Raw genomic sequence first — 25791 nt, forward strand, 5'->3', positions numbered from 1 at the left:
ACGTTTGGTCTCTCCTGCGACTGAAGCAGCGAGGAACCTTCACATTGCGAGAAGTCCCCAGCAGGTCCAGAAATGGAAGGCCCTAGTAATCCACTAGCTGGAACGCCTTGTTTGACAACTCCCATTTTCCTGGATCCAGACTCTGTCTGCTGAGGAAGTTGGCTCTTATATTGTCTTTTCCCGCAATGTGCGAGGCTGACATCGCCTGAAGATGCACTTCCGCCATTCCATAAACTGGGTTATTTCCTGCGAAACTTGCTGGCTCTTGGTTCCTCCCTGACGATTGATGCAAGCTATTGTTGTCGCATTGTTCGACATTATTTGGACTGCTCGATCCTGCAATCTTAAATAAATGGAATATCAGCCCATATTTTCTTGAGACGTGGGCACTGGAACCACAGCACACATGCTGAGGAGTTTTGACAACGTACGCTCCAGTGCCTGTATCTTCTACGGAGAGTTGCAGGGAGACCTCATGAGAACATCTCAAGGAACACTGCCAAACTCCAGCACATAGCCATTTCTTATATTTTCCAGTACCCACTATTCTGACTTGATCTTAAACCACCTCCGATAAAAAAAAAAAAGAGAGGCAACCTATCTCCTGCTCCCGGGGGTGAGTTGGCAAACCTTCTTTGGGAGGCGTGGGGTGCTCCACTAACTGAGCCTGTGCCCTGTCTGGGCTGCCAGGGATGAAACGACAGAGACTACCTAAAGGTCAAGTCCTTTGGAAAGTCACTCCTCTGTAGGGTTGAAAACATATGAACGCCCTATTGCAACCTATCGTGCTGGAGGAGAGCAGCGCCTGTTTCTTATCCTCTGGCAACCGAGGAACCTGGGACTCACCCCACTTATTGGCCATTTTCTCCAGCTCGCTCCCAAACAAGAGTGAGCCTTTAAAGAACAACTTCATAAGGTTAGACTCTGAGGTTGTCTCAGCCGACCAAATTCTCAGCCATAGCTGATGCCTAGCCACTATTACTGAAGCAACCCCTCTGGCCAAAGTGTGGACCAAATCGCAGCCCAAATCTGCTGCTAGTTCCATCACTGCCCTGGAATTCACACCAGATTCATCGACCTCCTGAGAGAGAAGTAAATAAGAGTGAGCCACCAGGGAACAATAGGAAGCTATCTGTAAATTCTTTGCAATAGCTTCAAAAGCCTGCTTAAGGATAGTATCAGTTCTCCATGGGGATAGTCGTTCACAAGCACATCCACTTTCAGAAAGTGCAACTGTTCTCTTGCAGCTAGATCCAGGGGGAATAGTCCTTTAAGAATCGCCCCCCTTTAAAATTAGCTTCTGGGGTGCCCCATTCAAGATCAATCAATTCTTGAATGGCCTCCATAATAGGGAAGAAACATGAGGCTTTACACAAAGAAATCAAAATGGGATCTTTCTTTGGCTCAGACATGGATTCCGCCCCCAGAACTCCCAGCATTGTCAATGTTTGGGAAATCAGAGCCAGTAACTCATCTTAGTGAAAGAAATGCAATATAGTTCTATACGGCTCCAATCGCAGAGGAATTTCACCATCTTCCAGGGAGGAAGGATCGGCTTCATCCTCCGTGCCATCTGGGTCCCAATCAGGGAGACCCGCAGCACATCTAGGCTTACTCCGACGCTTACCTGCAGCACCTGGTGTGCAGGGATCCGCAGCCTGCAATCCTTGAAAACTTCTACCCAAGAAAAGGCAGAAGGATCCATGCCAAATCCAAGTGGCATTGCACCTGCACCTACTGAACTACCCTCCCCCTGCTGATGAACCATTAGAGGAGTCCCTAAATCAGGTGACACCTTTGCCAACACATTTTCTATTCTGCATCAGTCTGGGAAGAACCGGGCTTAGCAAAATCAGATGGAGGCAATTCTCCCTGAGCCTCCAAACAGCACTGACACAAGTTAGAGGGAATGTTAGGCTGGGATGCCTGAACATGACAAGCAACACATAGGGCAAGGCGCTTAGGCTTCTTTGCTATGGGTACCATCAGTCTGTCAATATGCTGTAACGGGTGTCTGATAGCGCATCCAAAATTTAGGTGCCCAAATATTAGGCGCACAAACTAAACTCCCACCAGTACGCTCAGATAGTGCGCGCAAATAAGTATGTGCTGATTGCGCACACAACTAAGCGCCCCAACCTGGATGCACAACTGGACGCACAAGCACAACTGAAGAGAGCAGAAAAAATGTGTGTGTGGTGTGTGTGTGTATATATATATATATATATATATATATATATATCTACCTTATAAATGGCCTGTGACCGACGGCCCGCAAATGCGCAGTAGAGCGCAGCTCTACTGCGCATGTGCGGGCAAGGATGTCGAGCAGAAAAAAAAATGGCGGTGGGGCCGCAGGAGCGGGAGGAGAAGCAGCGGCGCCGCGCGCGCGCGCGGTGCCGCTGCTTCTCCTCCCCAGATCTGCCGGCAGATCTCGGGGGGGGGGGTGTCACTCCCGCGCCCCCCCCACCGAGATCTGCCGGCAGATCTCGGGGGGGGGGGTGTCACTCCCGCGCCCCCCCCCACCGAGATCTGCCGGCAGGAGCGGGAGGAGTTAATGGAGCCGGGTGAGGGTTGCGGGAAGTCGCGCTTACGGCGCCGGGAGGAAATGGAGGTGGGTGGAGGGAGGGAGGGAGAGGGGGACTGAGTGAGTGGGAGGGAGGGAGGGAGAGGGGGACTGAGTGAGTGGGAGGGAGGGAGAGGGGGGACTGAGTGGGAGGGAGTGAGGGAGAGGGGGGACTGAGTGAGAGGAGAGGGAGGGTGGAGAGGAGTGGGTGGGGGAGGGGGGTGGTGAAGAGTGAGGGGAGAGAGAATGAGGGGGAGGTGAGAGACAGAGGGATGTAGCCCGTTTTAACGGGCTTTACGGCTTGTATATATATATACACACACACACACACACAGTGATGTCACCGTGATGTCAGCTTTGCTCTATCTCCATCTGCTGGTAGAGGTGCATAACCCACAGGTTCTGGATTCACCTGTCTGAACACTAAGAAATTTTTGTTAGTACAATTATAGGAAGTCTATTTTGCTTGGAATAGGGCCATCTGGCTGGAAATGAGCAACTGTGTTCCATGCTTTACAAGAATTTACTAAAGTGTGCTTTAGCAAGTATCTCATCTTAGACTGCCAGACACTTTTTTTCAACCAGTCAGGAAACTATCTGCTGAAGCTCTGTGCCTCACAAATACAGTAAGAAAAAAAGCAGGTGGCAAATTGATTTTCTTTTTTGTTTTTTTATTAAAAAAAAATAAAACCATCAAAATAAAGAAGCAACAGGTTTAAGTTAAATATCTCAATAACTAGTCCCCCACTGAGCATGGTAGGGAACTAGAATTTGTACAGAAATAAATTGTGCTCTTCCACAGATTCCTTTACAGCTGTGTAGGGATTCTTCTACCTTCTCTTTTCTTTAACACTGTAGTTCAGGATCAGAGGGGCTTGCTGAAAAAAATAAAAGCAAAAAAAAAAAGTTAATGAGTAGAAGCATTAGTAGAAAGTTATAAATTCCTCTCTCATCTGCTATACCTCTAGCCTCAAAGAAACTTAACTTCTTTCCATGCTGCTCATTTGTTTTACTTTTACAGAGAGTTGCAAGGATAAAAGTTACTTAATACAAAAAACCAAAACCAAAAAACGCATCAACCCTCAGACTGGCTTGCATGCGTCTGCTCTGACATCCAGATCACATCTGCTTAGTCAATAACTTACAAGCACTTTTCTATATTTTAATTATTGTAGCATAAAATATATTATGAAGCTCAAGATAGTTTTCTTGAACAGATCATTCTGTTGTGTGAAGATGTCAGCTCCTGACAGAATCAGCCTGAGCTTTACTTCATCTATATTTATATTTAAATTATTTCTTGACTGCCTATATTTCTAGGCAGTTCACAAAAAACGTATTGGCTATAGAATGTCTACATCCCCTTTTCAAATGTCTATCTTTCCTTGTCTTGTTCCATGTATCCACACATCCTACCCCCACAACTGCCAAGTGAATAATATATTCCAAAATTCCTTAGACAATGAAGTAGAAATAACATGGAATAGCTTGTTTGGGTTAAGTGTCCACCTCCTTCTGTACTTCTGCAACAATCCTAAATACGAAAAGCTAAAGTGTAATCAATCACTTTCAAAAGCACACACCAACACGATAAACTTTCAAACCGGCATGCAGGCGCATTTTGGCACACACCGAAGGACACAGTGATTTTATAAATTGCACACATTATAAAATACATTGGGGCATGCACATGCGCCTAATTTTAAGTAGAGTGTGCCTAACCATGTAAATCCAAATTCTACCACATAAGTCGGGGAATTTTAATTTTCTACGTCTCACAAAGTTATGCTAGCTAAGTCCAATGATGTTGCTTCTAATCAGATCTGTCCTCCAGGGTATACATTTGTTTCCCAGTCTTGCTGAAGGATAGAAGGGGCGGTCTTTTGATTGTTTATAAATCTTGCTGGAAAATGTGTATGAGGGGGGATATGATAGAGGTCTTTAAGATCATGAGAGGTCTTGAACGAGTAGATGTGACTCGGTTATTTACACTTTCGAATAATAGAAGGACTAGGGGGCATTCCATGAAGTTAGCAAGTAACACATTTAAGACTAATCGGAGAAAATTCTTTTTCACTCAACGCACAATAAAGCTCTGGAATTTGTTGCCAGAGGATGTGGTTAGTGCAGTTAGTGTAGCTGTGTTCAAAAAAGGTTTGGATAAGTTCTTGGAGGGAGATGTCCATTAATGGCTATTAATCAAGTTGACTTAGGGAATAGCCATTGCTATTAATTGCATCAGTAGCATGGGATCTTCTTAGTGTTTGGGTAATTGCCAGGTTCTTGTGGCCTGGTTTTGGCCTCTGTTAGAAACAGGATGCTGGGCTTGGTCCCTCCCAGCATGGCAATTTCTTATGTTCTTATGAAAATCTTGGAGAGGGAATATTATATGAAATGTTAGTGCTATCTTCTAGCAAGTTTAGCATTTGCCTTTTGTACCATCCTCTGGGCCTTTTGCAAAGTAACTTCTTTCCTATTTTTGAACAGTTGCTACAATCAAAGACTGATTTAAACAATGTTGATTTTATATGATTTAAATTTACATGTTGACACCTACCCCTTGGCTTTAGTCTGTAAGCAATTTCTGGATGTCATGTTTAGCTTGGATGGGAACAAGTTGAGAAGGGTTCCACATATAAGTACAGCCATTCACTGGATTTAGTGTTCAGGAATGCTTGTTTGTGAATCTTAATCTTCACTGGTAGTTAGGCCAGTTCCACAATCTGATCCTTTTTTTAAATCACCTTGTTTTATTCTATTGTCTCTAGCCTGCCAACATCCAGGCTAGAGACAACAACTGCAATTGAGGTGAGGCTGTATTGACATAGATACTCTGCAAGACGTTTTATCTTGTAATCTGGCTGATATTGCTCCACTTCATGTGGATGATTCAATGCATGCATGGGATTTGACTTTGATAAGGGCTCAGGATCAGGTTGTTTCTCTAAAACCTCATAATCAGCATTGTACTAGTTAGTCGTAATAATTGGCTCAGTGACCAGCAACTTGATATGAGGCATACCTTATGTAAATTAAAGCGTAAATGGTGTAAGACCCCTGCCCTTGAGGTGTGCCAAGCTTATCTTGGTTTTTTTAATAGCTTATAAGAAAGCAGTTGATGAAGCAAAGAGAGCCTTTTTTTGACTAGAAATTCATTCAGCAGGGAATAATCCTAAGTAGTTATTCAAGACTGATCATAGTTTAACAATCTACCCTGATGAGTCAGCAAACAATGCAAATCCCACAACTGATCATTTGAGCTGCAATTCATATGAATTTTTTCACAGATAAAGATCTCTAAGATTGTTGTATCTTTCGGCTCTGTCCAATCCTGCTTTCCTGTTTTAACCGAGATTTTGGAGGTTAATCTGTGTCTGAAATCGAAGTTGTACATGCTATCTCTTCTCTTAACTCTTCATTTTGTGCTTTGAATCTATACAACATTATTATTTTTAAGACACTGAAGTCTATTATAGCTCATTTTTTACTTCATTGGTCAATATGGTAGTGATAAGACCGTTACTTAAAAAACCTGGACTTGATCATTGGACTTAACCAACTATCAGCTAATTTCTTCACTTTCTTTTATTGCCAAGATCATCAAAACTTCAACTCTGAAGCAGCTGAAAGATTTTGTGCAAGACAATCAGTTACTAGATCAAGTTCAGTTCGGTTTTAGAAAGGCTGTGAACACTGAATCTCTCCAGCCTACCATATACTGAGGAGAGAATTGGATTTAGGGCAGAATTTCATCTTGGTAGTTTTAGATATCTCAGCTGCTTTTGACTGACCACCATATTCTTTACCAACTGAGGAGGGAGTGTTGTATCTCAGACTTGGTGTTAAGTTAGCTTAAATCTTATCTTTCCAGTTAGTCACAACAAGTTCAAATTATAATAGTTCTTCTTGGCATGTCATCTACACAAGTGTTCTCAGGATTCTGCCTTGTCAGCAGTGTTGTTCAATATTTACATATCACCATTATGAAAGTTGCTGGCAGGGTTCAGAGGAAAACAGATTACATGCAGATATCCAGTTTTGTTTTGTTTTTATTTTACTACAGTCCATCCCATCTGGGAATGAAATTAATGAAATGATTTCCATTTGCCTATCTGCAGTTTGTCACAATAAGCTCTTTTTTAAATCTTTTTAAAACTGAATTTATTGCCATTCAGTGTTCTCGTAAAGACTATTCATGCTTCACTAACTATTAATGTTTTTCTGCCTAAAGTACCTACAATGAGAAGTTTAAGTATACTAACTGATAAAAGCCTGTATTTTTTACCCCAATTTAAGGCAGTTTTCAAGAACTGCTTCCTCAAATTGCGGCTTTGCATGGTCTCAAATCTCTTTTGGATAATTCATATTTTAGAAAAGTGGTTCAGGCGCTATTTTACCACTATTAGATTATTGTAATTCCATCTATTTGGGGTTACCTTCCTGTGATTTGAGGGCACTTCAGTTACTTCAAAACATTGCAGTGAGGCTCACTTCTGGAAAGAACATGAGATACAACATCACTCCTGTCTTGGTAGTACTTCATTAGTTACCTGTTCAATATTGTATTATTTATAAAATTGCTCTTTTGGTCTATAAACTTCTTAGTCTAATTTCATTTCCTTGGACAAATGTGATGTTGTGATTGTACAATCCTACACATGCACGTCACCAGACTCTGCAGGGTTTGCTTGATGTCCCATCTGTGCAGGTTTTCACCTTGCTGAGACGAGGGTGAGAACCTTTTTGGTTGCTGCACCAAAGATTTGGAATGCATTATCAGAAAAACTGCTTCTTAATACCTAGCCTAAGATGTTCAAGTCACTTTAAAAATATTTTTGTTCTAGCAAGCCTTTTATTGAGTTGTTCCTGCAATGGCATCAGTTTTGGCTTTTTTTGGTTATGTAATAACACCAGCTTAACCTCTTTGGTTTTGCTGTATTTTGTTTGTTGTACTGTTCTGTCTTGTATATTGGACATATTTTATGATTGTTTTATCTTGTATATCACATAGGGCATGTGTAGTTGAGTTGTTCCTGCAATGGCATCAGTTTTGGCTTTTCTTGGTTATGTAATGTTTTGTTTGTTGTACTGTTCTTTCTTGTATATTGGACATATTTTATGAATGTGTTATCTGGTACATCGCCCAGGGCATGTGTATTTAACAACAAATAAAATACAAAAATAAATAAATCAGGTGGACTGTGGTCACATTTGGCACAGCTTCTCCTTCCTTCTGGCCAGCAAGCAATCCCTTCTGAAGGGATTTGAGACCTGTAAGTACACAGCCCTACACACATCCAGGAGATGGAGGTCCTCAGGGGTCCTATCCAAAGATTGGTAATGAGACAGCAAGTTGCTTACCTGTAACAGGTATTCTCCTAGGACAGCAGGATGTTAGTCCTCACACATGGGTGACATCATCGGATGGAGCCCAGCAAGGAAAACTTATGTCAAAATTTCTGAAACTTTGACTGTGCATACTGAGCATGCCCTATACCCCGCTTCCATGTGGGGTGCCTCTTCAGTCTCGTAACATAGAATTACAATAAAAATTAAAACAAAAAATAGGAGAAACCCAACTCCGCAGAGTGGCGGGCAGGTTTTGTGAGGACTAACATCCTGCTGAAGGTATGACTCAATCTGTCTGCTATCACATTCTTCGTTTTCGGCCAGCTACATGGCTCTGAGTATCATCCCATGGAACAAGCCCCAGGACTAGATCTGGACTGCTTCCCAACACAAGAGGTACGACCCTGTGCCTCCCTGCTTGTTGACATACCACATCGCAACTTGGTTGTCTGTTTGGATCAAGACAATTTTGCTGGACAGCCGATCTCTGAAAGCCCATAGTGCGTACCTGATTGCCCGGAGCTCCAGAAAGTTGATCTGACACCGTGCTTCCTGGGCAGACCATAGTCCCTCTACACGAGCTCCCCATCCCAAGATGGACATAACCATGGTTAGGACAATTTGGGTAGGGGGATTTTGGAAAGATATTCCCCGTTCCAAATTCAAGAGAACCCACCAGCAGGACAAAGAGTCCCGAAGAGTTGGAGTGGAGTGATTCAGATGTGAGCTTTGGATACTCTCCGTGGCCTGGCGCTACTGCGACCTCAGGGTCCACTGAGCTCAGCACATGTGTAAGCATGCCAAGGGAATAACCAGGCCCAACAGCCTCAACATGTGCCGAGCGATAAGAATGTGTCTTGCTGCTATTGAGGCAGCCGCTTGGTTGCCTCCAGCACCTGCTTCCAGAGGTTGCACGAGTATTGATTGGTGTGATAGCTGACACTTTTCGAATCCGGTAGCCTGTTGGACATGTAGACCCCATCCACCTTCCTGTTTATGGGAGGTACTAAGACGGGTGCTCTCAGATCCTCAGCAGCAACTCCTTAAAGATCTCATGCATCGGGACTGCCACAATCTCTTTAGGAGCCTCCACGAACTGGAGGATTTCCAGCATTATGTGCCTGGCATCCTCCTCCATCATCAACTGAAAAGGGATGGCCTCAGCCATCACCCTCACAAAACCTGCAAAGGTCAGGTCCTCCAGTGGAGACCTCCTTCATTTCTCTGCAGGAGATGATTATGAAGGGAGACTCTCCCAGTCCTTGGAGGAGGATTCTGCAGTGTCATCCTCCCAGTGATCATATGGGGCCTCATCCTCACTGCAATCCACAGGGGTCAGGGTCCTAGGTACTCAGCCTTCTTCCAGAGGCATCAGCACCGGTGGCATCGGCCTCGGCAAAGCTGGATGGGGGGCTTCAGGCCTCAGTGTCCCTGCCAGCCTCAATGGAGCTTCCTCTTAGGAGGAATCAGCAACGAGCACCAGATCGGTCAGGGGAAGCATCGGTGCCCCACCGGTCATCAATGGCCTTCTGGGAACCGACACCAACTGGATCCATAACACACCGATGAACACATTGAGCCGTTCCAGCATTGGTTCCAGCAGGGAGAGCATGGGTATTGGCACTGTGCGCTACCAGCTCAATGACCTGCAGGGCCTACTTGACCACCAGATGGACTCTGAGCTCCAACTCCTCCTCGAAAGTTGCCAATGCCAAGACCGACTGGGAAGCAAGAAGGGTGGCCAGATCTTCCTTGGACCTCCGAGATGGATCGGTGACTGATACCAGGACAGGTGGAGACCGTCACGGATCCCCGGCATCAAAGGACGATGAGTGCTCCTCTCCGCAGGGTCGCTTTGAGGACATCAATGCACGTGCTGGTGCCGTCCCGAGCCCAGCACCATGCATCAAAGGTGACCAGTACCAATGCTTCCTTAGCTTCCCTCAGTGCTCGGCCCAGTCTTTCCCCAGAGGTCGAAGATGATGAACCCAACGTCCTCGACCTGGAAGAGACGGACATGGGCCGGTCCCCAGTACCTCTATCCATTGGTGGCATCGACAGCCCAGCCAATGTTGACGGCTTGGTGTCCATCGATGCGGCTCCAAGGTCCATCAGTGCCGATGCCACCGATGCCAATGTCTCGGACTTTCTCAACCCAAAGAACTTCTCCATCTTGTTGAGTTAAGCATGACGCCCCTTCGGGGTCATCTGGTCGCACAAGCGGCAACCCTGGCCGTTATGCAATGTCCCCAGGCAGAGGTTACACACATCATGTGGGTCTGTGATGGACATAGTCCTTGGGCACTGGGGGCACCGAAGGAAACCAGATGAGGCCGTGCCGATACGAATGCAGAGGGGAAAAAACTACAGGCGATGATGGCAGGTGACCGAAGCCAGTGGATACCGAGGCATCACTTGCACGACAAGAACAGAAATGAAATTAAACTTACCGAACCATTGAAAAACCTGACTGAGAGGCTAAGGGGAACCAAGGACAGATCCGTAGGAGAAACACGCAAAAACCTGAAAATTATCGGTGGAAATGTTTTCCAAGGCAATTTTAAAAGAAAGGCCACGAGCTCACTTCACCACGAGGCGAAAGCGCCGTGAAAAAAAAAAAAAAAAAGAGTGTGAAGAGGGACCCCCTCATGGAAGCGTGGTATAGGGTATGCTCAGTATGCACAGTCAAAGCTCCAGAAACTTTGACATGAGTTTTTTGTGCCGGGCTCCATCCGATGATGTCACCCATGTGTGAGGACTACCATCTTGCTTGTCCTAGGAGAACATCTGATTTTTTTGGAACAAAGAAACCACTGTTGGTAAGAATGGTACTGTTCAAATACAGATTTTTCACCAGAATCAAGCAGGAATGGTTCCCTTGAGGACTGATCCTGCAACTATTTCCTCACAGAACAGACAGTCATCAGGCATGCATTGTGTGTCAAAACCTGGATTGATGTACCCCTAGTAAGGATAAAAAGAGAAATTAAGGCCCTCAACACAAGGATAAAAATCATATGAAGTACATTAGCTCTCATCTGAGGGCGAAGATGATTCACTCCTCCATGGAAGTATGAAGAGAATGTGTCAAATATACTTCCTAAACTAATCCTCTATAGCACACCATAGCTGCTACCTGAACTTTGAGGGAAATTAACTCCAGAGCCACCTGAAGGCCATTCTATAGGAAAGCCTGGATCAATGGGACTGTATTCTGTAAGGGAGATAATGCCCTCTCTGTCCATCAAATTTGAAACAGTCTCTGCATCCTGATATAAGCTAGGGATGTGGACTTCTCAAACACCTGTAAGATAGTAGGTATGACCTCTTCCATAATAAACTTACTGGAAAATACTTTCTGCATATGACTGTAACTCACCTTGAGCTGCCAAGGAAAAAGTATGAGCTAAATACACAATAAATAAATAATCTTCTTTCTTCAATCTAGTCCTTTTGATAGCCAGGAGCCATAGCCATTACTTAGGAGAAGATCTATAGGGCTGTAATTAGACCAAAACAAAGTGCACAAAACTGGAAGAATCCTCCCTCAACTGCAAACCTTAAGAATCTGAAGATCTGCCTTAATATGATGCAGAAGAATGCTCCATGAGATCCAGGGATGTGAGGAATTCCTCCTGTTTTACAATTACTATTATTGACTATAGAGATTTATATGCAGAATTGGAGATCCACAATGCTCTGTAGAAATTCTTGAGATTCAGAATGGGATGGAAGGTGTCCTTCTTCAGCCCAAGATAGTTGGGATATCTTCTTTACCCTTGTTCCTCTTTTGGGATCTGCACTACAGCCCTCACCTGGAGTAGTTGCTTTAAGGTGAAAGCCAATTGCCATTTGCTTGGGGCAAGGGGTGGGTGAAAAGTGGGGAGAAGGAGGAGTGAACAGAAGATACTATAAAGACATCCATGATGTGGTAGGAAAACTCCAGTGACTAGACATCTTACCACACTTAAAACCCACTGAATTGGATGTGACTCACATCTACTCCCTGTAAAAGCTGGCCAGCAAACCACCTATATACACAATAGTGAAGTGGACCCCTCTATCTTCTTTGTGTGCTTTAGGCATCTCCAGAACTTCCTGCGCCCCTTTCTTGGGACCCTCTCTTGTCCCCACGAAAGGACTGAACTTTGATGGGAAAGCATTTCTGCTGTGACAAGGAGACTTTTCTTCCCCCCTTCTGGGGCTGCATCACCTAGCCTCTCTGAAGCTAGGTTTTCTGGAACTCATGGGTGGAAACTTCTGGGGCTTGGTTTCCTCTCCATCTCCTTGACTTAAAAGAATTCCCGGAAGGGTAGCCTGAGAGGGGCCTTAGAACCCCCATCCAACAACTAGTCTCGGAACCATAATAGCTACCTGGCGAGAACTGACATGGCTCAATCTCTCATCAAAGTTCTGATGAAGTCATGGGGTGGATGTGTCACACAGGCTATGCCAGCTGATTTCCAAAAATTTCTCTAAATGGTATCATCTTCATTGCAAACCTGTGTTGGATATGTAACACTGAAAATTTCTACCTGCAGGATCAGCATAGAACTTCTAAAGACTGTTTGAGCCTCAATCCTTCCTGATGCTCCTTGAATGCCATTGACACTTTCCACTGGAATAATGTTATTTTGCAAATGACCACTGCAACCAGTGTCCACTTTCAGCATCAAACGTTCCTCTTTCTGTGGTTAGCAAATACAAACTGCTTATCGCTCCACTTACATTGAAGTTTGCCTCTGGGGCTTCCCACTCTGCTGAGATTAGTGCCCTAATCACCCAAGAAGCAACTTGACAGATCTCCATAACCTCTAGGATTATGTCTCTGGAAGGAACATTGCCCACCTCCTTTTTCTTGGCAATACCAAGGATCCCCAGAGCTGTTCTTTCCAAAGTTACTGTGAATTTGTCTGCCACCAAAGCCCAAGCAGATTGTGGTCGGCTCAGGTGTCAGCACAGAAGAAACTGGTAGGGGAATGCAGAACTACTGCAACCTCCACGACACTCAAGCCTTTCTGGGAATACCCCTTCCTGTCAATTCCCCACTCCCACACTTCCAAGACCCTAAGGTCCCCTTGCAGGAATTCAGAGGCTGAGGCTACAGGCAGATCGTCTGGGTCCTCAGCTGTCTCCCATCTGGATTCTTTTAGCTGGCTCTGAGCATCAGAAAACCCTGTGGAAGGGGGTGAGATGAAAGGGAGCAATGGGAACCTCTGCCTGAAGCAGCAGGCTTAGTGGAGAAGGCAGTCAAATTCAGGAGAAGGATGGTGCACTCGTGGATTAATTGGTAAACTGGTTAATTTCATTTATGCACACATTTTAAAATTTGCCGACTTATGTGTGTCTTATTTTACTTTTACATGCAATATGTATGCGTATATTTTTAAAATACATAGGAAAAGTACACACGTTCAATGTATTCATATACGTGGTTTCAATGCATTGCATGTACTTGTGTGCAAGCATACATATGCACATATATTGCAGGGTAGAGATAGCAAATGTTGCTTACCTGTAACAGGTGTTCTCACAAGACAGCAGGATGTTAGTCCTCACATATGGGTGACGTCAGTGGACGGAGCCCTGTTATGGAAAACTTTTCTGTCAAAGTTTCTATAAAGCTTTGACTGACACTGGCACACTGAGTGCACTGAGCATGCTCAGCCTGCAATTATCCCTGTGAGCCACAGGTGTCGCCCCTCAGTCTCGTCTTATAGCAAAAAGCGCAAGTGAAACTAAAATAATAAAACGTATGTAGATCCAACTCCGCGGGGTAGCGGGTGGGTTTCGTGAGGACTAAAATCCTGCTGTCCTGTGAGAACACTTGTTACAGGTAAGCAACATTTGCTTTCTCACAGGTCAAGCAGGATGGTAGTCCTCACATTTGGGTGAGTTCTGAGCTGAGGATGCCCGAGAGTGAACCAAATGCACCCAAAGACGTGCAAAAGGCGCAATGACGGGGGTGGAATTTGGTAAGGAGGGCATCCTGAAACCCTTAACAGGTTGGTGGAAGGATGTTGGGTAGTTAAACCGAAAAGAAGATGAGTAGACGGACTGGCCAAACATGGAAGCATGCCGGTCAGTCTTATCTAAGCAATAATGGGCTGCGAAGGGATGGAGAGAGCTCCAGGTCGCAGCCTTACAAATATGTACGAGCGGCACCGGCCGAAGGTGAGCTATTGAGGCTGGTATGGCCCTAACAGAGTGCGGTTACACACGGTGTTGTAGTGAAATACCTGCTTGTTGGTAGGAAAAAGAGATACAGAACATCAATTAGGAGGAAAAGGTCTGTTTGCCCACTGGAACTCACAGCTTGGCTTTTGCCACAGAAGGAAAGAGTTAGGTGTAATTCCTGTGGCATGTAGTGCGGTCTAGATAGAATGCAAGTGCACTTTTACAGTCCAAGGAGTGGAAAACCCTCTCGCCCTGGTGAGAGAGAGGTGTTGGGAAAAAGTGGGCAGAGTATATTCTGAGTAAGGTGAGATGCTGCGTCTACTTTAAGAAGGATATGAAGTTGAATACGTAAGACCACTCGGTCACAGAGGAACACAGGGTCGGGTGAGTATGTAACAAGGTGTGGAACTCACTGACCCTGTTGGCAGAAGTGATGACTACGAGGGAAAGAATTTCCCATGCCAGTCTGATAAGTGAGAGGAATGGGAAGGCTCGAATGGGGAACGTATGAGTCTTGTAAGCACTAAATATAGGCCCCATTCCGTAACCAGTAAAAATAGAGGCGGCTTAATCAGTGGATAACCCATGGTAAGCTGACTCAGAAGGGGTTGAACCGTTAATAGGGTATCCCCACTCCCAAGTGGTACGCCAATTGGAACCGAGGTGTACCCATGTGGAAGATGTCTGGGGAGAAGAATCTGAGGGAGTAAGAGAAAAGAGTGGTGTAGAAATAAAGGGGGTAAACCCCCCCCTTTTTTTTTTTCTTTTTTTTATGTGACATGTGGTAAATCATGCCATTTTGAATGGTAAGATTTATGTGTGGAAGGTTTTTGAGACGCTACCAGTACCTGAGAACATCAGTGAGTCCATGATATGAGACTGACCTGTGAGAAGGTGAATTGGTTACTGTTGTGATAGATTGAGAAGTATGGGAAAGCATACTGGTCTCGGCCAGGATGTGGGTCTGAGAAACAGTGAACCCCGTCCCGGTGCAGCATAATAAGAGTGCTGGCTATGAGAGGCATCGAAAGAGACACATATAAGAGGCCTTTGTTGCAGCAAAGGCATCCATGGGAACGCATTCAAGACATGTGTAGGAAGTAGAATCTGTCCACCATATGGTTCAATTAAGACGCAGAGGGCAAGGTCGGTTGACCTCAGAGCTAGAAGATTTTTCTCGCTACACATGTAGTCCGAGACCATCCGAGAAGATGGAAACCTATATGGAGAAGGTCTGCTAGTGCGTTCAGTAAGTCTGTTAGATAAGTGGCCCGGGGATGCATGGAGTGAGCAAGGGCCAAGGGTAGAGCTGCACAGCTTCCTAGCAGAGCAGCTAAGAGGTTGTGCGTGCTTGTGTGTTGGAAATACCACATTGTCACTATGCTGTCTGTCTGTATGCACAAAGGTTTGTTGCAGAGGCAGTATTGTAAGGCATAAAGGCATAACTCATGGCTCAAAGCTCCAGGAAGTTGATGAGAAACTTTGCATGGAGTGGAATAGACGCATATTGGGTTGAGAAGATGTTAGTTCGAACTCTGCAACCCTGAGTAAATGCGAGTATGAGCAGGACCAGCCTAGGTTTTGGTTCTAGATCTGCAATACGGATCAGGGACGAAAGCGGTTGAACAGCTTAGATCCACTGATAATTGAAATTTCACTGAATTTTACTCATAGCAAATCTGGACCTATGAGTAAAGTACATGGTGAAAAAATCCCGTGGCCCAGCAATGAAAGAATTGAGGGGCTGAGGTTATGTTGTATGTGCGCAGAGACATATAGGAATTTGTCAGAATGTCTGCGCGGTTGTTGGACAGGAAGTTTGTTGTGACTGTGGTGTCCAGAAGTGTTCTATATGGGATTTATGGTAGTTAACAGCAATCCCAGGTAGTAGATTTATAGTGAGTCGTGAAGAAGATAGAGCTCCTTGCTTGGATTGACTGTTGTTATGCAGCTGTCCATACAAGGAAAAGCGTGAATGATGTTTTACTCCGTAGAGAAACAGCAGTCACTGCTAGCGATTTAATGAAATACCCAAGTTGCCGAAGCTGGAGCAACCGGCAGAGCTTGGGATTGTAATATTGTTGACTCCGGGATTGTAATACTGTTGACTCACCATGAAGTACATAGAAAGATTAGAGGAGAGAGGCAACCTACTTACTGCGGTATGGAAGTATGGTGACGAGAGACAACATTTTACCTGTCCCTTCTAAAGAAAGTTGATATTTCTGAGGTCCAGAACATAAGAACATAAGAAAATGCCATACTGGGTCAGACCAAGGGTCCATCAAGCCCAGCATCCTGTTTCCAACAGTGGCCAATCCAGGCCATAAGAACCTGGCAAGTACCCAAAAACTAAGTCCAGGATGGGCGGAGTGTAAGTACTTTCTGTTGAAAGAAAGAATAGTGAGATTAAAACTGCCCCCCCCCCCCTGCACTTTGTAGCGTCCGGGGGACTGTACCCTGAACCTTGGTAGCAAGTGGGGTGGCTGCTCTGATATCCGGCAAGTTGAGAGACCAGGAGGTGTCCAACTGGTGGGGCTGATGTAATCTGGATATCATGTAATCTCCCTCGGGAGCGTGAGCAGTAAAAGTCTTACCCGCATTTCTGTGTGCTGTACAAGAAAACGTTGAGACCTGTCGCCAGGCCTCGAGGTGGATTTGCAATTGAGGAAGTGTTTGCTGGATCTTGTGTTTAGCAGATCAGCGAATGCATCTGGGACTTCGGACTTTAATTAGGAACCAGAAGCCAGAGTATTAATCAGTACAGAGTCCCGTTGCTGACAACGGGAGGATGTCCTGATGCAATCCCAAATGATTGGTAGAGAGGTTCTCTTGGTATTGTGTCCGACATAGCTGGCAATAGCAATTTGTGACACTAATACGGTTCTTGGAAGACAAGACGACCTAGAACCTTTCAAACCATATAGCCCGATTTAGAGAACAGGTCTCAATGGGATTGTCGCTGAAGCAGGATTAGAGTACTTACCATCCGTCATGGATTGCAGAAGGACGAGCCGGTGAAGATCGATGGCTCCGTGGATTTCAGGAGGCATAGAGGGAGAGCCTGAAGGACGTAAACATCTGACTCAACTCTGTAACCTGGTATGGTAGCGGAGGTACAGAGGAGACAGGCTGAGCGTGTCTGGCGCTACCACAATAATTTGTGGAGGGTCAGAACCCTGCACCGGTGTCGGTGGGGAACGCCTCGGGTACAGAGGAGCCATTATGACTCATGAACCTGGCCCTCTTTGCAGCGGCTCGGTGTATCGTGACGCCAGTGCAGAATTCCTCGGAACTCGGTCCGATCATTCTGGAGCACAGAGGACTGCCAGCACTGTGTGGAACAGTGGCAGTGGCAGTAGCGATGTTGCTCGGCCCAGGCATTCTCCAGCACCGAGTAGGATAGCACCTATGTCTTGGATGGTGTCGGTGGCGGACGGTCACCGTGCCGGTGACAATGAGTGCTATGGTGCTTGGCCGGGTCTTTCCCCAGCGCCGAGGTGGATGCCCTTGCTGTCTTGGATGTCGAATGACGACGGATTGTCAGCATGCCTGCACTGCTCCTGGCACTATGTAGTGTCGTAGGCTGATATGGGTCTTTAGTTAAGAACCCAAAGCATGGAGCACTGTGTTTAGGCGAGGGCATTGCATGTAGGTGCTAGTCAGTATGGACAGTATCGATGGCAGCACAGAAGCAGCCTCGAGGGTATCGTCAAAAATATAGATGAAAAAACGTCGATGGCTCGGGCAGAGCAATGATAGCAGTGACGGAGGCACAGACGGCATCGGCGTAGGTATCAATGGAAATGATGTGGCATTGAAGAATTGAATAGACATTGATGGCATCGGGAAATCAATACCGGCATCGACAGAATCGATGGCCGCATCGATAGAAACGACGAGGACACCGAAGGAAACGACGTGGGCGTCGACAGCATCGATGGATAGAGTTGGGCGCCGATGGCATCGGTGGCACAGCCACAGGCATTGACGGCATGGCCACGGGCTTCAACGGCATCGATGGCATCGACATGGGCATTGATGGCACCGACATGGGCATCAATGGCACTGACCCAGGCATCAATGGCATCGATGGAACAGACCCAGGCATCAATGGAATCGACGATGGCATCGATGGAATCGACCATGGCATCGATGGAATCGACCCGGGTATTGATGGAACTGACCTGGGCTTCGATGGCATTGACCCAGGCATCGATAGCACCAATGACACCAAGGTGTGCATCGATGGCATCCACCCGGGCATTGACGACATCGATGGAAAAATCAGTGCCATGGATGAAAACATTGATGGCACTGAAAGAATCGATGCGGGGATCGATGGCATTGACGGACTGCGGAGGGAGGGGTGTCAATGGCATCGAAAAAGGCAGGACGGCCTGGATGGGGGTACCGACGGTAGCGATGGGGGCATCGACTGCACGAAGGTACCGAGGTATGAATTCAACAGAGGCCCTGGCGGCAATGGTAACCGTGGAAGTCCTTATCCCACTAGCGCTAATAACCAGGCAGAGGGTCACAGGAGGACACTCGCAGGCTATGTGGGGCGAACTGTGGAAACATAGGGAGAGGGAAGGCCGCAATTCGGTTGGTAGGCCGGGGAAACCGTAGTGAGGTGACAGGAACCGACCGAAAAACAGGGCATAGTACTCACTGAGCGTTGATTAAATGTACGCGAAGGGAGACCCGTGCAGGGAAAAAGCGTTGGTGAAGTAAAAGTTTAAGTGTTTCCATGAGGAAAAATTTTGATAATTTCTCACAGAGCTCCTAACCGCTATGCTTGCTGCAGAGCGGAAAAAAGAAGACTGAGGGGAGACACCTGTGGTCACAGGGATAATTGCAGGCTGAGCATGCTCAGTGCACCAGTGTCAGTCAAAGCTTTATAGAAACTGACAGAAAAGTTTTCCGTAACAGGGCTCCGTCCACTGACGTCACCCATATGTGAGGACTACCATCCTGCTTGCCCTGTGAGAAACTCGTACTTTTTAATACATGCATATATCATTCACAAAGATTATAAAATACTTACTTATATCATCTTCTTGTAGCCATATATGCGTGTACATGCTGCCGTGCACACCTGTTTGAAAGTTATCTGCTCTGTACGCACAATATGTTTTCCGTGCAGAAAATATGCTTTATGTGCGTATATCATATTGTATATGCACTAAGCATGTCTTCTGTGTACATTTTCAGGTTAGCGCTATTTTTTTTAAACTTCCAATGCATTAGTATACCATTAGCTTACTATATCAGGAGTTAACTCAAGTTTTACTGTGCGAATAAAGAAAATGTAAGCTAAAATGTAGCCCATCCTTGAACAATCAATGAAGGCATGAGCTCAAACTAAATAAATATTTGCATATTAAAATACAATATTCTTATGGTAGTGCTGTGAATTTGGCAATCGGCATTGTAATTATTTCTACAGCAATGGAAAAGTATACAGTATTTCTATGCTGTGGCAGCAATGAGGCAGGGTTGGTGTACCAGTATCTAGAAGCCTTGGCATGAAATGAGCAAAACCCTGTTGTCTAGTTACAGAATTCTAGCTATGAAGTGTAGTCCTCCTTAGCTTGGATACCAAATTGATACTATGGGCCATCTGCTCAGTAAGTGGCCAAACTGTACTAACCTTGCCATACCACTGAGACAGCCAAAGCTGCTTCATGGTCATGTGATCTGGTAGCGACTCATTGTTGAATAGTATCTGGACCTAAATAGAGTGAAAATAAGGACTTTGAAATTTCACATTGACACAGATTGTCACCTTTTCATCACCATTCATTAGATTTTAGAAGGAACAGGCTGTGAAAATTTGGACTTGCAGAAGTCTCAAGCGTGATCGCCTTCCTTTCCATCAAGGTCATAGTCTTACAAGCAGCAAAGCACTACTTAGCCCAGTTTAGCCACAAGAGTCCCATTAGCTAGGGAACCATAATTTTTAACAGTAGTCTGAAGATTTCTGTAATTTGTCTGCAGGGGCTTATTTATGTTTTGTTTCAGAAATTAGTGATGGGGTACAGCACGAAGTGAGGCATACAGGTTGTGGAAACCTCTAATTAAATATATTTCACATCACAACCAGGAGCCCATTATCTTTTGAATCAAAAAGGAAGCCTGCTAGTCAGCATGAAATTACACTTATCTGCAACATGCCTGTGAAAGTTACTATATTTTCTCTCAATAAATTTAAATCCCTTCTAATGACACAGCTAGATATACCAACTCCCCTTTGGAATACAATGCAACTTATGTCCTGAAGGCTAAAATAGAGCAGGCTAGCTGCTTTAATAGTAGTAGAAAACTAGTGTGAATCTAGCCTTCATAACAATACAAGCAAAAGATATTGTGAGGGCCCGCAGTAATGAGCTGTTTTATTTTATGGGATCTGGTACGCTCAATGTCAAGTACCAACCAACATGAGTGTGAGAAGGAATTAGACAGAATGGGGTGAGAGAGAAAGAGACGCTGGAAAGGACCAAAAACCAAATAAATGAACAACATAGGGGGTGATTTTCAAAGGTTTTATGAGTGTAAATGTCCTTTTAAAAATTACCTGAAGTGGGAGGGGTTTTACACATAAAATTGTGTGCAAAGGGATTTTGTATGCACTTTAAAGAGACATTCCCAGGGAGGAGGGACATGATTTACATGTATACTTTACATTTTCAAAAGCAAGTACATAAATATCCACTCAGTTACAGCTGCTCGGTGTAACAGGTGTAACTTTATGTATTTATGTTGGCGCTGGTTCAATGCACACACGCAAATTTTCAAACAGATTTATGCAGATAATTCTGCTTTGAGAATCTGGGCTCAAGTTGGTGGGTAAAAAGTACCTACAGACTTCAGCAGATAAAGGATGTTTGAAAATGACCCTCAGTATGTTTCACAAAACGTTTCATTCATCCCAATAAGATAACTCTGAACCAAAAATGAAGCACCAAGACAAAGCGCTTCCAAAAAATAAACCATCTGAAAGCACAGAGAAGCTGATATTTTGAAGATTGCAGACCTGAGCCCCACTATGTGTGAAATCACTTACCTGTGGTGGGGCCGCCTTCAGCCTGTGACACAGGACACTTCGAAGGTGTCGGACCTCTGCTCGGACAGAACACCTCAAATATTTCTGCTGCAAAACACAAAGATACAAAGATTGAATAGTGGCACCAGACATCCAAGAGTTGTGGCCGGCCAATAGATGGAGCTGCAGAGGATACTAGATACTTTTTCTGTATAATCACACCGTGTCAAAAAAATGCCTAAAGTCACACAGGAACTTCCTCATAACAATAGAAGTAATTAGCACCACTGCCCATGATGAGATAAGAACATAAGAAAATGCCATACTGGGTCAGACCAAGGGTCCATCAAGCCCAGCATCCCGTCTCCAACAGTGGCCAATCCAGGCCACAAGAACCTGGCAAGTACCCAAAAACCAAGTCTATTCCATGCTACCATTGCTAATGGCAGTGGCTATTCTCTAAGTGAACTTAATAGCAGATAATGGACTTCTCCTCCAAGAACCCAAGATGTGGCAGGTGTGGCTTGGAGATTTTTCTGCTGGGATTGGCATGGGCATCAGAGTGACTTAACAGTTTATTAGAAGTTCCTAAATCACATCCCTACCTAAGTCAGCAGATCAACTGCTGACATAGCAAAATGGAGATACTTTACCAGAATATTTCCCAAGCTGGCTCTGAGTATTCCCTAGCCAGACAGATCTTCAGAATATTGACAATGAATATGCATGAGAAAGATATGCATGCAGTGGAGGCAGTGAATACAAATCTCGCTCATACATTCTCAATGTGGATATCATGAGAACCAGATTGGCTAGGGGGTACTCCAGGACTGGCTTGAAAAACATTGCTGTGCCAGTACCAAGACTAGCAACTGTGGCAAGAAGCAGATCATGCAATACCTATTGTTCTGTCCATTGCTTGCAGATGGCCCCGATACTGTGAAGGATATTGTAGAGGCCAACTCACAAGCTCTGAAATGTGCTCATCAGTGGAAAGAAATATGACTTTGGAGGATGGTCAGAGGCAGCAGCAGATCACCAACTGAGAAAAGTAAAGCAAAAAGCAAGTACCCAGTTCCCCCAACGCGACAGTTTTAAATTCTTCCTTTCCACTTCAAACAGCTGCCTTCCTTATAACTGAATCCTTTCTGCTGCTAGGTTCATGTCACATTGAGATGCCAGGTACTTTTTCTGCAAACCCTTTCCTATCAACACTGTAGATCTCTAACAACTTGTGTGTGTATATATAGAAATTCTTACCAGTAGGTTCAGCCTAATGACCATAGCACACAGATATTAGAGAACCATCCCTAACTCCTCCCCCATTACAATCCCACTATCTTCAACTAGTTGGTTCCGTACACATGTAGCAGTTTCCTAAGCAAGTGTGATTTTGCAATCACAGCACAGGAATACTAGAAACGAATGCTCCTTAGATGTTTCTTTGAATCCCAGCTCTGTCACCATTTTTTTATATGACTTTGTACAAGCTGCTTTTCTCCTATAACTCAATTTACCAACCTGCTTTTGACTAGATGCCAGCAGTATAAGTTATGCCATATAGTAAAGTGATACCGCTAGCCAATCTACCCTGGTACTGGTGGCTAAATGCTAGAGTACTGTGAAAGAAAAGTACTCTGGTGTGCAGTATAGAAGACAGACACTATAAATAAATAGTTGCAGCAGTAGATATCCTGCCAGCATATCCTGCATGTGAAGCCATTCATCTAATAATCTGCTCTGACAAATGAGTAAACATTTTCTTTTGTCAAACGGATTAATTACTTACAAAATTGTTCTGAAAGATATAACTTTAAAATAAATTTACTGGGAATTTACCAGTATATAAAGCTTTTTCAGCTTTGGTTTGTTCAGTAAACAATGGTCAGAGAAAGAGCAACATGATAGCCCACCAATAGACAATATTTTTTATAAGGCTAAACAATGTTTACATTGCCCGAGGAAGAGATCTTACCAATCCTGAAAATCTACAGCTTTAAACATTTGTTAGGCCTGTAAAGGTGGTATATTTACCAAAATATATAGTTTATTTTCTTTTTTATTTTGAGCTGGCACCATGAGTCTTCTTTCATAACTACTAAAAGATCAGTTTCCCTATTTTATACCCCATTCCAATTTGCTTTAGTCCAGTCACTGCAGTGACAAACACCCACTGGGAACCCTGCAAACATGAACCCTAAATGCAGCCATGAGGTGTCACTGTTGCACAATGACTGGTATTCCCTCCCCCAGGGACTGTAAACACTGCCTCCACAGCATCTCCAGCCCTGGCCAACGGGCAGCGGAAGACCAAAACTGGTATTGAACTGTGGTCCCTTCATATGGCAGTGAGTAAACTACTGGGCCACCAGCCAATATGTTCGATTTTAACTCATTTTATATCTGATTGGCTAAGTCTTCTCTTTACTTCCTGACTTAAAAGCATATAGTGTCTTTATGTGTGGAAGACAGGATGAGCAACAGAGCAGTAAGATAGGATCTCAAACTTGCCATGGCCTCATAACTCTCCTAAAGTATGGAGGTAAAAAAATAACCAAACAAAAACTCATCCTTCGTTCCAAGTTTTTATTTTACGAATGGGGATTCCCAAAATTAAAATTTAGAGGCCTGTGCACTTAAAGGGTAATTCTGTAACAGCTTGCATAAGAAAGTTGGCAAATGCATGCACAAGATACTAATTTTTAAAAGTGACTTTGGGCACATATGTTTGCTTTGAAAATTATCTCACCAAAACTACGCACACAACTACACTTGATAATTAGAACAGATATTTTTGGGGACAATTTATGCACAGACTTTTGAAATTCTAAAAGGACAAATTATTACTTACCTGATAATTTCCTTTCCTCTCATGAGGGCAGGTCAATCCCCATCAGTGATTATGCACCTCTGCCAGCAGATGGAGACGAAGCAAAAACTGACCTCACAGTGATATAGTCCCACTCCAACATCAGCCTGCCAGTATTCTCTGGAAAAGCCAAACTGTGGACAAACTGATTATACTTGAACATTATCATCAACAATCAACCACTCATGCCTTCACCCTAACAGGTACACTGAGTTCAGACACAAATAGTAACATATGCACTAAATTAAGGGGCTAGAAACGCCACTAACCAGTCTTCATCGAAGAGCAGGAAACACACTTTGCAGTGTTCTCCCTGAAAAAGCTAACATAATTTCAACATCGGCAACCTAGTGCGGGTCAAGGATTGACCTGCCCTCATTAGAGGAAAGGAAATTATCAGGTAAGTAGTAATTTATCCTTCCTCTGCATTCTGGCAGGTCAATATCCACCAGTGGGATGTATCAAAGCTAATCCTGAAAAGGGCAGGAGGCTGCCAGTGGTACAGTCAAAACCGCATACGCAAATGCAGCATCCTCCCTAGCCCGAACATCCAAGCGGTAATACTTGAAAAATGTGTGTGTAGATGACCATATTGCCACTCAGCAAATCTCAATAGGCAACAGCTAACAAAGTTCAGACTATGATACTGCCTGAGCCCTCATAGAATGCGGTCTAACCTGTTTTGGCAAAGCAACCTCAGCAGCCACACAGGCAGCTGTAATGACTTCCTTAACCCAACGGGCTATCATTGCCCACGTCGTCGGTACTCGCTGTTTACCGCCAGCATGGAGCACAAACAGGTGATCAGATTTCTGAACAGATTTAGTCAATGCCAAGTACTGCAACAAAAGACGCTTGACATCCAAGGAACCAGGCACTCACTTTCATCTCTGTCCCTGTCCAAGGTGGCCAGGGAAATGAACTATTGCAATGAAACTCCAAAACCACTTTTGGCAAAAAAGAGGGGACAGTCCAAATCTGTACCGCTCCCAGAGTCATACGCAGAAAAGGCTCCCAGCAAGAAAGAGCCTGCAGTTCAGATTCCAGACATGCTGAACAGATTGCTACCAGAAAAACTGTCTTCAAGTTAAGCAGTCGCAAGGAAAAAGCATGCAGCGGCTGAAAGGTCGGACCTGCCAAGAACTCCAGGACCAAATTAAGGTCCCACAGAGGTACCAGAAGCCGTAAAGGTGGGCGAAAATGCTCAACTCCCTTCAAGAAACGGGATATGTCAGGATGGGAAGACAAAGGCCCTCCCATTGACCCTCCCCCTATAACAAGAGCTGCAACTTGAAATTTCTAGGTATTAAGGGCCAAGCTCTTATGCAAGCCATAGTATTGACTCAAACCAGTGATTTAAATTTTATTTTGTTTCAATTTATTTTAGCTTAATGTGTTTGTTATTAGTTTTAAGTTTTTCAGTGAGATATTTTATTTGTATTTTATTAATTATTTAATTGTAGTTCTTATAGTTTATAAGTCAATTTTATTTTAAATTATGTTGTTTGTATGCTGTACTATATGTTTTTTTATTTTATACATTTGTAAATCGTTGTAAAGGTCCAAAAAACCGAACACCGGTATATAAAACTGACTAAATAAATAAATAAAAATCCCATAAGAATTCCAAAATTAAAGGAATATCCACCCTGAGAGGATGAGAACCTCATTCAGAACACCAGGCCTTGAAAACTCTTCAAACTCTAATATTGGCTAGAGAAGTAGAAAACATCTTGGCCTGAAGTAATGTGGAAATCACAGCAGGTGAATAACCCCACTTCA

The 25791-nt window shown here is 44.4% G+C and overlaps 1 protein-coding gene across 1 annotated transcript in view; it reads right to left on the minus strand.

Annotated features, from left to right (window-relative positions):
• Positions 1-3223: 3223 nt before the first annotated feature.
• The window catches only part of PCGF1 (polycomb group ring finger 1), a 182262-nt gene continuing 159694 nt past the window's right edge, over positions 3224-25791 (minus strand). Inside the window, exons 7-9 of the mRNA XM_029595703.1 lie at positions 21162-21248; positions 19749-19829; positions 3224-3444 (exon numbers count right to left, since the gene is read on the minus strand). Coding sequence (XP_029451563.1) covers positions 3397-3444; positions 19749-19829; positions 21162-21248 — 216 coding nt within the window. The 3' untranslated portion in view covers positions 3224-3396. The remainder of the gene's footprint in view (positions 3445-19748; positions 19830-21161; positions 21249-25791) is intronic.

Source organism: Rhinatrema bivittatum, chromosome 1 (genome assembly GCF_901001135.1).
Source record: "Rhinatrema bivittatum chromosome 1, aRhiBiv1.1, whole genome shotgun sequence".
NCBI classification, from domain to species: Eukaryota; Metazoa; Chordata; class Amphibia; order Gymnophiona; family Rhinatrematidae; genus Rhinatrema; species Rhinatrema bivittatum.